The sequence below is a fragment of the Salmo salar genome, chromosome ssa23 (genome assembly GCF_905237065.1).
Source record: "Salmo salar chromosome ssa23, Ssal_v3.1, whole genome shotgun sequence".
Lineage (NCBI taxonomy): Eukaryota > Metazoa > Chordata > Actinopteri > Salmoniformes > Salmonidae > Salmo > Salmo salar.
In genome coordinates this window covers 32,621,339-32,635,759 of record NC_059464.1, presented here as the reverse complement: position 1 = coordinate 32,635,759, position 14,421 = coordinate 32,621,339, and the positions used below count along the sequence as shown (strand labels likewise).

The following is a 14,421-nucleotide window of genomic DNA, read 5'->3' as shown; positions in this document are numbered from 1 at the left end:
TCTTGAAAGGATGTAATGTTCTATGGGCAAATGCACACATGTATACCCCAAAACATGGGGCACACACATCCTACAGTATGTTGCAAATCCAAACAATCTTCTCTCAATTACTATGCATCCCAAGGTGTATTGAATTGATCTATTTTAACAATGTAGGTGACTGCTATTTAGAAAAAATGCATACAAAAGAGAACAGAAAAACATACAAATGTAGGATTTTAATTTGAGACAGTTTGCACAGCAGGAAAATAATCCTGCAACAACAGGAAATGTGAAATATTATGTGGATTATATAATTAATGGACATTTTTGTAGGAGTTGATACATATTTCATAAGGTAAATTACAAACTTCAGAAGCCATTTTAAACCTCAAATACACTACAAGTTATGCATTTTCAGCATTACAGGAAATGCAGTACTGTATATATAAAAAATATTTGCATATCCCTTCAAATTAGTGGATTCGGCTATTTCAGCCACACCCGTTGCTGACAGGTGTATAAAATCGAGCACACAGCCATGCAAGCACCATAGACAGACATTGGCAGTAGAATGGCCTTACTGAAGATCTCAGTGACTTTCAACGTGGCACCATCATAGGATGCCACCTTTCTAACAAGTTAGTTTGTCAAATTTCTGCCCTGATAAAGTTGCCCTGGTCAACTGTAAGTACTGTTATTTTGAAGTGGAAACGTCTAGGAGCAACAACGGCTCAGTCACAAAGTGGTAGGTCACACAAGCTCACAGAACGGGACCATCGAGTGCTGAAGCGCGTGCAAATGCAACATTCATTACCAAATTCCAAACTGCCTCTGGAAGCAATGTCAGCACAAAACTGTTAGTCGGGAGCTGCACGAAATGGGTTTCCATGGCCGAGCAGCCGCACACAAGCCTAAGATCACCTTGCGCAATGCCAAGCGTCGGCTGGAGTGGTGTAAAGCTCGCCGCCATTGGACTCTGGAGCATTGGAAACGCGTTCTCTGGAGTGATGAGTCACACGTCACCATCTGGCAGTCCAGTAGATGAATCAGGGTTTGGGGGATGCCAGGAGAACGCCACCTGCCCAAATGCACAGTGCCAACTGTAAGGTTTGGTGGAGGAGGAATAATGATCTGGGGCTGTTTTTCATGGTTCGGGCTAGGCCCCTTAGTTCCAGTAAAGGGAAATCTTAACGCTACAGCATACAATTACATTGTAGACGATTATGTCCATCGGACTTTTTGGCAACAGTTTGGGGAAGGCCCTTTCTTGTTTCAGCATGACAATGCCTCCGTGCACGAAGCGAGGTCCATACAGAAATGGTTTGTCGAGATTGGTGTGGAAGAACTTGACTGGCAATGTTCCAACATCTAATGGAAAGCCTTCCCAGAAGAGTGGAAGCTGTTATAGCAGCAACAGGGGAACCAACTCTATATTAATGCCCATGATTTTGGAATGAAATGTTCTACAAGCAGGAGTACACTGACATTTGGTAATGTAGTGTATCTCCTGCAACAGGGTGATCAAATTAAGATTGTACATCTGTATGCCATCCTCACAAACCACTCCCATATCATCCAACCATCGTTTGAAGAGTTACACCACGGTCTGGGATTCTGCTGTTCAAGGTGCTGAACTACCAGGGCTAAATCATGGGTTAAACTATGACCCTATAGACAGGCCCTATTTGCAATGTTTTTACTGCTGTAGAAAATACATTATTCTTGTAGTTATGGAGGGACCTACACACATTATCAATCCCATTTCCATCTATTTGGTTGAACCATTTTCAGTAATATTCTTCGGCGCATCATCGCTCTGTGTTTGGCCTGCTAGTGTGACATTTTCACCTAAAGTTCCCCTCCTGTCCACTGGGGGAGCTGTGATACGGCGACTAGCTCCAGAAGTGATGAGACGGCCGATGCCTCGGCCCTGAGACATGGCGTAGGAGGAGCGGCGGTGGGAGTCTCCTCTCCTGAAGCCAGACTTCTGCAGCTCTATAGGCCTATGCTTGGTGATGTGAACCTGGGGGAAATCAGAGAACAGGTCAAACATGACTTCTCTCCACTGTGGGTAATGTAACATGGCCATTCCACATGCAAGCGCGCGCACACACACACACACACACACACACACACACACACACACACACACACACACACACACACACACACAGAGAGAGTCTATGGCAGTCTCACCCTATGTTTGTCTGGGTTAGTGAGGATGATGTTGAGGGTGTGGATGGTAAAGGAGGGTAGGACAGCAGTCCAGGCTGTCAGCAGGGCTGTGAACCACACCACCGGGCTGGGGAAGGCATTCTGAGACACACCTGATCAGACCACAGACAGACACACCCAACCACCTCAATATTACCACACACATAGTCAGTTCAAGACAGTATAAAATACCAATGTTAAGACAGTGGTAGAAGTGAGGTGTGTACCAGGGAAGTAGTAGTCTACTGGGGACTTCTCAAATAGCTTGGGACTGTGAGTGATAGGCGTACACACAAAGAACAGGCCAAAGCTGACACACATCGCAGCCACACTCCACTTAGTCCAGTGTCTGGTCAGGAGAATGATCTGAGACACACAATGTCCATGTCAATACATGTATCATAATCATCAACGATAATCAGCAGTGATGTGCAACTCCATAGAACTCTGTTTACGTCCGTTCCATGACCTCTAACCCTTCTAACCTCAATGGTGGCAGAGAACAACAATGCTATGCTGACAGTGACGGCCATGGTCTGGTAGTCCAGGGCAGAGTTGTAGAAGACCCCCAGGGGCATGAAGAAGAGGACCAGAGAGGTGTAGAGGGCATGGAGCAGGGTGGCAGCCAGCAGCCAGGTGTTGAACAGCTCGTCTCTCTGGCCAACCTTGTAGAGCTCCGGCCAACTCAGACTGCACTCTGCACTCACATCCTATAGGAGAGAGGAGATCAAACAACAGTATGGTAAGGGTCAAGAGTGTGTCCATGGCCACATGGAGTAAAACAGAAACTCTGGGCCCCTTGGGATTTCACACCTCTTTACAAAGATGCCTTTCTCTTTTCTCTTACCTGCTCAAAAATGCCCAGGCATTCTACTGGCATTGCGGTGTAGAACACAGTGTACAGGATGATGAACCAATTCTCATACAGAGACTGGAAGAAAACAGCACATAAAATGGCTAAAACATTGGGCTCTTTTAAAAAAGGTTGCAGTTCCATTATATGATTTTGGGGGTATTTCTGGGGGGGGTTACAGGTATTTACATTCATATAATTTCATATTCCATATATTTTCTATTCATTATTTATACATTGTACCTGGGCTGCCACTCCAAAGAAGAAGAAAAAAAGAAGAGAACATAAAATAAAAACATTACAAATGATCATATGTTTTGTTTAATTAATAATAAATCAAGTATAAACAGGAAAAGAAAACAAAAAAAGAAGAGACTTCTCATCCCAACCCATTCCCCCAACCCCAGCCAACAGCCAGCAGTAACAGTCTCTGATTGATTGAGAGACTCAAGGAGCTATCATCGTTATGTAACATAATAGATGCAAAGCATGAATATTTACATTCAAGCACTTCTAAATTAATTTTGTAACTTTGGCCCAGAAGCATTTAACTGCAGGGCACTCCCACATCATATGAAGGAAAATGCTTACCCGATTTAGGGGACACAGTGAAGAGGTGGGAGTTGGGGCCAATTTAATCATAAAACGTTTCCTTGGTGTTAAATACAGTCTGTGAACAAACTTAAAATGTAGAAATTGGTTTAGATTACTGGATGCCAAGGTCATATTTTTCCATATTCTGTTCCAGTTAAACGGTCGTTCAGATTCAGTCAGATCTGTGGACCATACTTTTTAATGGCTGGCTCAGAATATGAGCTTTCCAAAAGTAATTTATTTATAAATTCCATAATTGGATGGTTCGGGAGTTGGGTTTCCTGAGGGACTCCATAGGCCAGGATAGTTGACCTAAGTTGTAAATATAGAAGAAACCAGTTGCCTGGTAATGTGTATGTATCTTTCAAATCTTGGAATGTTCTCAAACCATTACTGTACATGATATTGTCAAGGGTACGGTTTCCACATTTGGACCGTTGGTTGGGATGTAAGACATTATTGTGAAATATTGGAGTATGGGCATGCCATTTTGATTACCTTAATTACCAGTTACATTGTTTTTCAGTAGCCAGAAGGGGAAGCCATGGGAAGCATTGAACTACAGAAATTCAGCCAGGGCAATATATTAATTTCAATAATATTTATTCTGCCGGTTAAAGCAACTGGAATGTTATTCCATCTACTGAGGTTGGATTGAATTGATTTGAGCGTTCTGTCAAGGTTTCTGACAATGGTTTTATCCAAGGAAGAAAAAATATCTACTCCCAAATATTTAAAATGGGAAACGATTGGGATTCCATGAGTAGAGACCAGTGGCGGTCGGTGCCGTTTAAGATGAGGGAGAATTATACTTTTTTTAATGAACATGGCCTTATTTCTATTACAGCATATTGGATGACTGTCATTCATATTCCATTCACCCAGCTCAATGTAACATCAATAGGTTTAGGCTACTACATCATTCTTAAATGCTCTCTGTACCCATCATGAGGTTACTACAATCTAGCCTATGAATGAAAGACTACTACGTAGGTGCACAGGTCGAGAGAATTTTGAGTAATCAAGGTGACAGACAGTGACAAATTCAATACCGCCTTGCACTCTTGACTGCATCTAGCTGATCTAAGGTGTAATCATTAGTCCAATAGTTGCAAACAAGAGTTTCTATTGGACAAATTCATGTATGTTAATCCCCGTTATCCTCAAAGTCATGTACGTTTAAGCTCCTTCGTTTTGTTAACGTTGAGAGAGAGGTTATTTTCTTGGCACCACTCCACCAGGGCCCTCACCTCCTTCCTGTAGGCTGTGTCGTCATTGTTGGTAATCAGGCCTACAACTGTTGTGTCGTTTGCAAACTTGATGATTGAGTTGGAGGCATGCGTGGCCACGCAGTCGTGGGTGAACACGGAGAACAGGAGGGGGCTGAGCACGCACCCTTGTGGGTCTAGGGTGTCAGGTAAGGGAGAGGTGATATGATTCTTAATTACCCTCTCAAAGCACTTCATGATGACAGAGGTGAGTGCTATGGGGCGATAGTCATTTAGTTCAGTTACCTTTGCTTTCTCGGCTACAGGAACAACTGTGGCCATCTTGAAGTAAGTGGGGACAGCAGACTGGAATGGGGAGAGATTGAATATGTCTGTAAACACTCCAGCCAGCTGGTCTGCGCATGCTCTGAGGACGCAGCTAGGGATAACGTCTGAGCCAGCAGCCTTGTGAGGGTTAACACGTTTAAATATCTTACACTCATCAGCCACGGAGAACAATAGCCCACAGTCCTTGGGAGCGGGCCATGCGTGGCAATGTGTTATCATCAAAGCGGACGAAGAAGGTGTTTAGCTTGTCCGGGAGCAAAACGTCGGTGTTCGTGATGTGGCTGGTTTTCCCTTTGTAATCTATGATTGTCTGTAGACCCTGCCACATACGTCTTCAGCGACTCCACTTTGTCTCTGTACTGACGTTTTGCCAGTTTGATTACCTTATAGAGGGAATAACTACACTGTTTGTATTCAACCATATTCCTAGTCGCCTTGCCATAGTTAAATGCGGTGGTACGCGCTTTCGGTTTTGTGCGAATGCTGCCATCTATCCACAGTTTACGATTTGGGTAGGTTTTAATAGTCACAGTGGGAAATGATGAAGTCAGTCACCATGTCAGTATATACGTTGATGTTATTCTCAGAGGCTATCCGAAACACTTCCAAGTCCGCGTGATCAAAACAATCTTGAAGCATGGATTCCAATTTGTCAGACCAGTGTTGAATAGACCTAAGCACGGGTACTTCCTGTTTGAGTTTTGTGCCTATAGGAAGTGCACACCTCCTGAGTCAGACTAGAAGTACACTCTGAATACCTCTTCTCCACCGGTGGCGTCTTGGAGCAGCCTCTGTGATAAGTTAAATTGCCATGGAGTGTTCGAACAAAGGATCCAATTCGGAAAAGTCGTATACCTGGTCGTAATGCAGGTGAGTTACCGCCGCTCTGATATTCAAAAGTTATTTCCAGCTGTATCTAATAACACAAAAAACTTTCTGGGGTAATAATGTAAGAAATAATACACAAAAAATAAAAAATACTGCAAAGTTGCTTAGGAGCTGGAAGCAGAGCTGCCATGTCTGTCGGTGCCATCTTTTTCCAGTGTTGGATAGCCATAGCCAGCTAGCTAACATAGCATCCCTCTCTGTTTGAACAGGGTGTTTGAGTAGGCTAAACTAACTAGCTGCATTAGCTAAGTGAAAGTGAAAGTGAAAAATGTTTTACTAGGAAATATAGCTAGCTCTCCCTCTCTCTCTCGCTTTCTCTCTCTCACTCTCTTTTTTTGCTTGTCCTTAATTTTGGAAGAAATTAATTTGTTCAAACTGTTCAACTTTTATCTTTCTCTCTCTTTGAGTCAACTACTCAGCACATTTTATTTGCTGCAGTGCTAGCTAGCTGTAGCTTATGCTTTCAGTACTAGATAAATTATCTGATACTTTGATAGGGTGGACGACATGTCAGTTCATGCTGCAAGAGCTCTGACAGGTTGGAGGATGTCTTCCAGAAGTTGTCATAATTACTGTGTAAGTCAATGGAAGGGGGTGAGAACCATGAGCCGCCTAGGTTTTATATTGAAATAAATGTATCTAGAGGAGGACAGAAGCTAGCTTTCCTCGGGCTACATCATGGTGTTACCTTACAGAGTGCTGCTGTGGCTACTGTAGATCTTGCAAAACAGTGTGTTTTAATCAATTATTTGGTGGCGTGAATATATTTACTATATTTTTATCTAAAAAGGCTAACTTTTTTAATGTTGCACTATTTTTATGTTCATGAAATTCACTGAGGAGGATGGTCCTCCCCTTCCTCTTCTGAGGAGCCTCCACTGGTAGAGATGGGGTCTTCCATTAGGCAGTTGGGCTGATTTTGTTCGATCAATTTTATAACTTGAGATTATGATAAATGTATCTATGATCTTCAATGTGTATGGTAGCGATTGATATACATTGTCTAGATATGGTAAAGTGTCATTTGCGTATAATGAGATTAAATGATCAGTAGATTTGAGGTAAAGGACTTAGTCAGGCCTGGTGTGGATTTACAATCAGAGACTTTGTTGTCCTTAAGCCATTTTGCCACAACTTTGGAAGTATGCTTGGGGTCAATGTCCATTTGGAAGACCCATTTGCGACCAAGCTTTAACTCCCTGACTGATGTCTTGAGCTGTTGCTTTTATATATCCATATAATTTTCCTTCCTCATAATGCCATCTATTTTGGGAAGTGCACCAGTCCCTCCTGCAGCAAAGCATCCCCACAACATGATGCTGGCACCCATGTGCTTCACACTTGGGATGTGTTCTTCGGCTTGCAAGCCTCCCCCTTTTTCCTCCAAACATAACGATGGTCATTATGGCCAAACAGGTCTTCTTTTGTTTCATCAGACCAGAGGACATTTCTTCAAAAATTATGGTCTTTGTCCCCATGTGCAGTTGCAAACCGTTATCTGGCTTTTTTATGGCGGTTTTGGAGCAGTGGCTTCTTCTTTGTTGAGCGGCCTTTCAGGTTATGTCGATATAGGACTTGTTTTACTATGGATATAGATATTTTTGTACTTGTTTCTCCAGCATCTTCACAAGGTCCATTGCTGTTGTTCTGGGATTGATTTGCACTTTTCTCACCAAAGTACGTTCATCTCTAGGAGACAGAACGCGTCTCCTTCCTGAGCAGTATGACGGCTGCATGGTCCCATGGTGTTAATACTTGCGTACTAGTGTTTGTACAGATGAACGTGGTACCTTCAGGCGTTTGGAAATTGCTCCCAAGGATGAACCAGACTTGTGCAAGTCTACAATATTTTTTCTGAGGTCTTGGCTGATTTCTTTTGATTTTCTCATGATGTCAAGCAAAGAGGCACTGAGTTTGAAGATAGGCCTTGAAATACACCCACAGGTACACCTCCAATTGACTCAAATGATGTCAGTTAGCCTGTCAGAGGCTTCTAAAGCCGTGACATAATTTTCTGGAATATTCCATGCTGTTTAAAGGCACAGTCAACTTAGTATGTAAACTTCTGACCCACTGGAATTGTGATACAGTGAAATATAAGTGAAATAATCTGTCTGTAAACAATTGTTGGAAATATTACTTGTGTCATGGAAAAAATAGATGTCCTAACCGACTTGCCAAAACTATAGTTTGTTAACAAGAAATTTGTGGAGGGGTTGAAAAACTAGTTTTAATGACTCCAACCTACGTGTATGTAAACTTCCGACTTCAACTGTACAGTATCAGTCAAAAGTTCAGACACACCTACTCATTCAATGGTTTTTCTTTATTTTTTATGATTTTCTACACTGTAGACACTCAAAACTATGAAATAACACATATGGAATCATATAATAACCAAAATAGTGTTAAACTAATCTAAATATATATTTTTTTCTGTTGGAAAAGCATTCCAGGTGATGCTGGTTGAGAGAATGCCAAGAGTGTGCAAAGCTGTTATCAAGGCAAAGGGTGGCTTCTGTAAAGAATCTGAAATATAACATATATTTTATACACACTGCTCAAAAAAATAAAGGGAACACTAAAATAACACATCCTAGATCTGAATGAATGAAATAATCTTATTAAATACTTTTTTCTTTACATAGTTGAATGTGCTGACAACAAAATCACACAAAAATAATCAATGGAAATCCAATTTATCAACCCATGGAGGTCTGGATTTGGAGTCACACTCAAAATTAAAGTGGAAAACCACACTACAGGCTGATCCAACTTTGATGTAATGTCCTTAAAACAAGTCAAAATGAGGCTCAGTAGTGTGTGTGGCCTCCACGTGCCTGTATGACCTCCCTACAACGCCTGGGCATGCTCCTGATGAGGTGGCGGATGGTCTCCTGAGGGAACTCCTCCCAGACCTGGACTAAAGCATCCACCAACTCCTGGACAGTCTGTGGTGCAACGTGGCGTTGGTGGATGGAGCGAGACATGATGTCCCAGATGTGCTCAATTGGATTCAGTTCTGGGGAATGGGCGGGCCAGTCCATAGCATCAATGCCTTCCTCTTGCAGGAACTGCTGACACACTCCAGCCACATGAGGTCTAGCATTGTCTTGCATTAGGAGGAACCCAGGGCCAACCGCACCAGCAGTACATCTCCTGATATACTGGCCTGTCTCCTGGTAGCACCTCCATGCTCTGGACACTACGCTGACAGACACAGCAAACCTTCTTGCCACAGCTCGCATTGATGTGCCATCCTGGATGAGCTGCACTACCTGAGCCACTTGTGTGGGTTGTAGACTCCGTCTCATGCTACCACTAGAGTGAAAGCACCGCCAGCATTCAAAAGTGACCAAAACATCAGCCAGGAAGCATAGGAACTGAGAAGTAGTCTGTGGTCACCACCTGCAGAACCACTCCTTTATTGGGGGTGTCTTGCTAATTGCCTATAATTTCCACCTGTTGTCTATTCCATTTGCACAACAGAATGTGAAAGTTGTTGTCAATCAGTGTTGCTTCCTAAGTGGACAGTTTGATTTCACAGAAGTGTGGTTGACTTGGAGTTACATTGTGTTGTTTAAGTGTTCCCTTTATTTTTTTGAGCAGTGTATTTTGATTTGTTAAACACTTTTTTGGTTACTATATGATTCCATATGATGTCTTCACTATTATTCTACAATGTAGAATATAGTAAATATAAAGAAAAAGCCTTGAATTAGTAGATGTGTCCAAACGTTTGACTGGTACTGTAAGTAAATCAGTCATTTGAAATAAATTCAATAGACCCTCATCTACGGATTTCACATGACTGGGCAGGGGTGCAGCCATGTGTAGGCCTGGGAGGGCATAGGCCCACCCATTTGTGAGCCAGGCCCACCCACTGGGGAGCCAGGCCCAGCCAATAAAAATAATTTTTACCCATTAAAGGGATTCATTACAAACAATATAGACATAAAGATTGTGGTGGCTGTTCAGTGTGACATTTGACATTATTGATCATAGTCTACTGCTGGGAAAAAACATATGCGGATGACTCAACACTATACACGTCAGTTACTACAGCGACTGAAATGACTGAAACACTTAACAAAGAGGTACAGTTAGTTTCAGAACGGGTGGCAAAGAAAAAGTTTGTCCTAAGTATTTAAAAAACAAAAAACATTGTATTTGGGACAAATCATTCACTAAACCCTAAACCTCAACTAAATCATATAATGAATAATGTGGAAATTGAGCAAGTTGAGGTGACTAAACTGCTTGGAGTAACCCTGGATTGTAAACTGTCCTGGTCAAAACATATTGATACAACAGTAGCTAAGATGGGGAGAAGTAGGTCCACAATAAAGCGCTGCTCTTCCTTCTTAGCAACACTATGAACAAGGCAGGTCCTACAGGCCCTAGTTTTGTCGCATCTTGACTACTGTTCAGTCATGTGGTCAGGTGCCACAAAGAGGGACTTAGGAAAATTGAAATTGGCTCAGAACAGGGCGGCACGGCTGGGTCTTAGATGTACACAGAGAGCTAACATTTACAATATGCATGTCAATCTCTCCTGGCTCAAAGTGGAGGAGAGATTGACTTCATCATTACTTGTATTTGTGAGAGGTATTGACATGTTGTGATGCACTGAGCTGTCTGTTTGAACTACTAGCACACAGCTCGGACACCCATGCACCCCACAAGACATGCCACCAGAGGTCTCTTCACAGTCCCCATGTCCAGAACAGACTATGGGAGGCACACAGTACTACATAGAGCCATGACTACATGGAACTCTATTCCACATCAAATAACTCATGCAATCAGTAAAATTCACCTTATGGACTGTGAATTAACACAAACATAGGCACAGACACATGTATACATACACACGATAACATAGGCACTATACACACACGTCACATGAATTTTGTGTTCTAGATACGTGGTAGTAGAGTTGGGGCCTGAGGACACACACTTAATATGTTGTGAAATCTGTTGTGAATGTATTGTAATGTTTTTAAAATTGTAAAACTGCCTTAGTTTTGCTGGACCCCAGGAAGAGTAGCTGATCCCTTGGCAGCAGCTAATGGGGATCGATAATGAATACAAATAAATTGTCCTCAGTTTTATCAGCTGTCTGGGTGGCTATCTCAGATAATCCCGCAGGGAACGAAGCCGGGTGTGGAGGTCTTGGGCTGGCGTGGTTACACATGGTCTGCGGCTGTGAGGCCAGTTGGACATTGTGCCAAATTCTCTAAAATAAAGTTGGAAGCGGCTTATGGTAGAGAAATTAACATTAAATTCTCTGGCAACAGCTCTGGTGTACATTCCTGCAGTCAGCATGTCAACTGTGTGCTCCTTCAAAATGAAGACGTGTGGCATTGTGTTGTGTGACAAAACTGCACATTTAAGAGTGGCCTTTTATTGTCCTCAGCACAAGGTACACCTGTGTAATTATCATGCTGTTTAATCAGCTTCTTGATATGCCACACATGTCAGGTGGATGGATTATCTTTGCAAAGAAGAAATTATCACTAACAGGGATGTAAACAAATTTGTTGGATCTTTCATTTCAGCTCATGAAACATGGGACCAACACTTTACATGTTGCGTTTATATTTTGTTCCAGTATAGATTTGTCCCACATGTCCAAAATGCCATTCAAGTCTGTCCTAATAACCGGATGGAATTAAGTTAATTCTAATAATATACTGTTGAGAGAATAAAAATATGAATTTGGAGCGTACATATTAATGAAGGCAATTTTCTTGCCATTATGGATACATTTAAGGAAAGTGATTCTGCCTTCTTCGTCTTCACCTTTTCTTATGTTTCATTATGATTATACCTTTATATACTGGTTTTCTGTATTAATATGTTTTTTTTGCAGTGGTGTAAAGTACTTAAATAAAAATACTCTAAAGTACTACTTCAGAGATTTTTAAGGGTATCTGTACTTAACTTTCTTATTTATATTTTTGACAATTTGTACTTTTACTTCACTACATATCTAAAGAAAATAATGTACTTTTTACTCCATACATTTTCCTTCACACCCAAAAGTACTTGTTACATTGAATGCTTAGCAGGACAGGAAAATGGTCCAATTCACACACATCCCTGGTCATCCCTACTACCTCTGATCTGGCGGACTCACTAAACACACATGCTTCGTTTGTAAATTATGTCTGAGTGTTGGAGTGTGCTCCTTGCTAGCCGTAAACTAAAAAAACAAGAAAATAGTGCTGTCTAGTTTGCTTAATATAAGGAATTTGAAATGATTTCTACTTTTACTTTTGATACTTAAGTATATTTTAGCAATTACATTTACTTTTGATACTTAAGTATATTTAAAACCAAATACTTTTAGACTTTTACTCAAGTAGTATTTTACTGGGTGACTAACACTTTTACTTGAGTCATTTTTTATTACGGTATCTTTACTTTAAGTCAAGTGTGACAATTGTATACTTTTTCCACCACTGGTTCATTGCTAGGATATCAAGACAGCTGTAACATTTGATAGCAATATTCAGGCCTTTCAAATTCCAAGAAATAATGGGTAGCGTTGCCATAAAAAAAACAAATGCATTATTAATGATGGAATTGTTATCTTTAGTGTTAATAAGCCAATGGATGTGAAACAAAAACAGGACCCACAGGGAAACCCACCCATTGGTCGTTCCCCACCCAGAACCCCCTCCCCCGTAAACCATTAGTATTATATGAATTATTCTGGTGCTAAACCAATGTGACCAGTGTTGCCATCTAACCTGGGCACTGAAGCCGTTGAAGAAGCCGAACCAAATGTGCACCAAAGCGAAGCTGCAGGTTTTGTACAGGAAGTAACGCAGAAAGACAGCAATTCGGCGGTACGACCAGCGTCCGTGGACCAATAGGAGTCTCTGTAGGAAACTGAACTTGGCCAGGGCATAGTCAGCATTCTGAACTGCCTGACCCCCCTCTACCCCAGCCAAACCTACCCCTATATGAGCCGCTACATGAGGGAGGAGGGGAGAGAGAGAGAGAGAGAGAGAGCGAGAGAGAGAGAGAACATGTTAAATACACCCTGTCTTTGAACAGAAATCATAACATAATTTCACAGTCAACCTTTTTGTCCATCACACTCACTCTTGATCATGTTCACGTCGTTGGCACCGTCACCTATTGCCATGGTGATGGAGGTGGTGTTTTTCCTAACGAGTGTGACCACATCAGCCTTCTGGCCGGGAGTCACACGGCAACAGAGCACTGACTGGCACAGCCCTGCCAGGGACATGAACCTAGCACCCCACTCTGGCCTGGCATCAAACTCCGCCTGAGAAGGGACAAACCATGAACACTATTAACCTTTTGTGTGATGGTTATAACAACAAGATAAGGCAGCCTTTAGATAAAGGTAGTGTTTACTAGACTCAGAGCAAATAAATGATACAGAATTATGGATAATCACTAAGCTATAAGGTTTTCAGTCTTATGGTCTTATTAAAAGGGAGCGTATTAGCATTAACAGCTTTACTACCAGTCCAAAGTCTTAGAACTGTCACGCCCTGATCTGTTTCACCTGTCTTTGTGCTTGTCTCCACCCCCATCTTCCCCAGTATCCCCTGTGTATTTATACCTGTGTTCTCTGTTTGTCTGTTGCCAGTTCGTTTTGTTCGTAGAACCTACCAGCGTTTTGTTTCCCTGCTCCCGCTTGTTCCTTGCTCCTGTTTTCTAGTTTCCCGGTTCTGTCCGTTCTGCCTGCCCTGACCCTGAGCCTGCCTGTTGTCCTGTACCTTTGACCCACTACTCTGGATTACCGACCTCTGCCTGACCTGATTCTGAGCCTTCCTGCTGTTCCAATGCCTTACACCCTCTCTGGATTATTGACCCCTGCCAGCCTTGACCTGTCGTTTGCCTGCCCCTGTTTAAAGAATAAACTTTTGTTTCTTCAACACTGTCTGCACCTGGGTCATTCCTTAAAAGGTGATAAGAACACCTACTCATTCAAGGGTTTTTCTTTATTTTTGCTATTTTCTATATTGTAAAATAATAATGAAGACATCAAAACTATGAAATAACACATATGGAATCATGTAGTAAACAAAAAAACTGTTAAACAATTGAAAATATATTTTATATTTGAGTTTCTTCAAATAGCCACCGTTTGCCTTGATGACAGCTTTGTAAACTCATGACATTCTCTCAACCAGCTTCATGAGGTAGTCACCTGGAATGCATTTCAATGAACAGGTGTGCCTTCTTAATTAATAACTTCTCTAGGATAGGGGCAGTATTTTGACGTCCGGATGAAAAGTGTGCCCGTAGTAAACTGCCTGCTACCCAGACCCAGAATGTAGGATATGC

General features: G+C 42.0%; 1 protein-coding gene across 4 annotated transcripts in view; it reads right to left on the bottom strand.

Annotated features, from left to right (window-relative positions):
* Window positions 1–198: 198 nt before the first annotated feature.
* atp8b3 (ATPase phospholipid transporting 8B3) overlaps window positions 199–14,421 on the bottom strand; it is a 33,184-nt gene continuing 18,961 nt past the window's right edge. For 3 of the 4 annotated variants that reach the window (XM_045706109.1, XM_045706112.1, XM_045706111.1), the window contains 7 exons: window positions 13,204–13,390; window positions 12,846–13,069; window positions 3,044–3,127; window positions 2,682–2,906; window positions 2,424–2,562; window positions 2,179–2,309; window positions 199–2,005 (listed from right to left, as the gene is read on the bottom strand). In XM_045706109.1, coding sequence (XP_045562065.1) covers window positions 1,751–2,005; window positions 2,179–2,309; window positions 2,424–2,562; window positions 2,682–2,906; window positions 3,044–3,127; window positions 12,846–13,069; window positions 13,204–13,390 — 1,245 coding nt within the window. In that variant the 3' untranslated portion in view covers window positions 199–1,750. The remainder of the gene's footprint in view (window positions 2,006–2,178; window positions 2,310–2,423; window positions 2,563–2,681; window positions 2,907–3,043; window positions 3,128–12,845; window positions 13,070–13,203; window positions 13,391–14,421) is intronic. The other variant, XM_045706110.1, reaches the window with a different exon arrangement.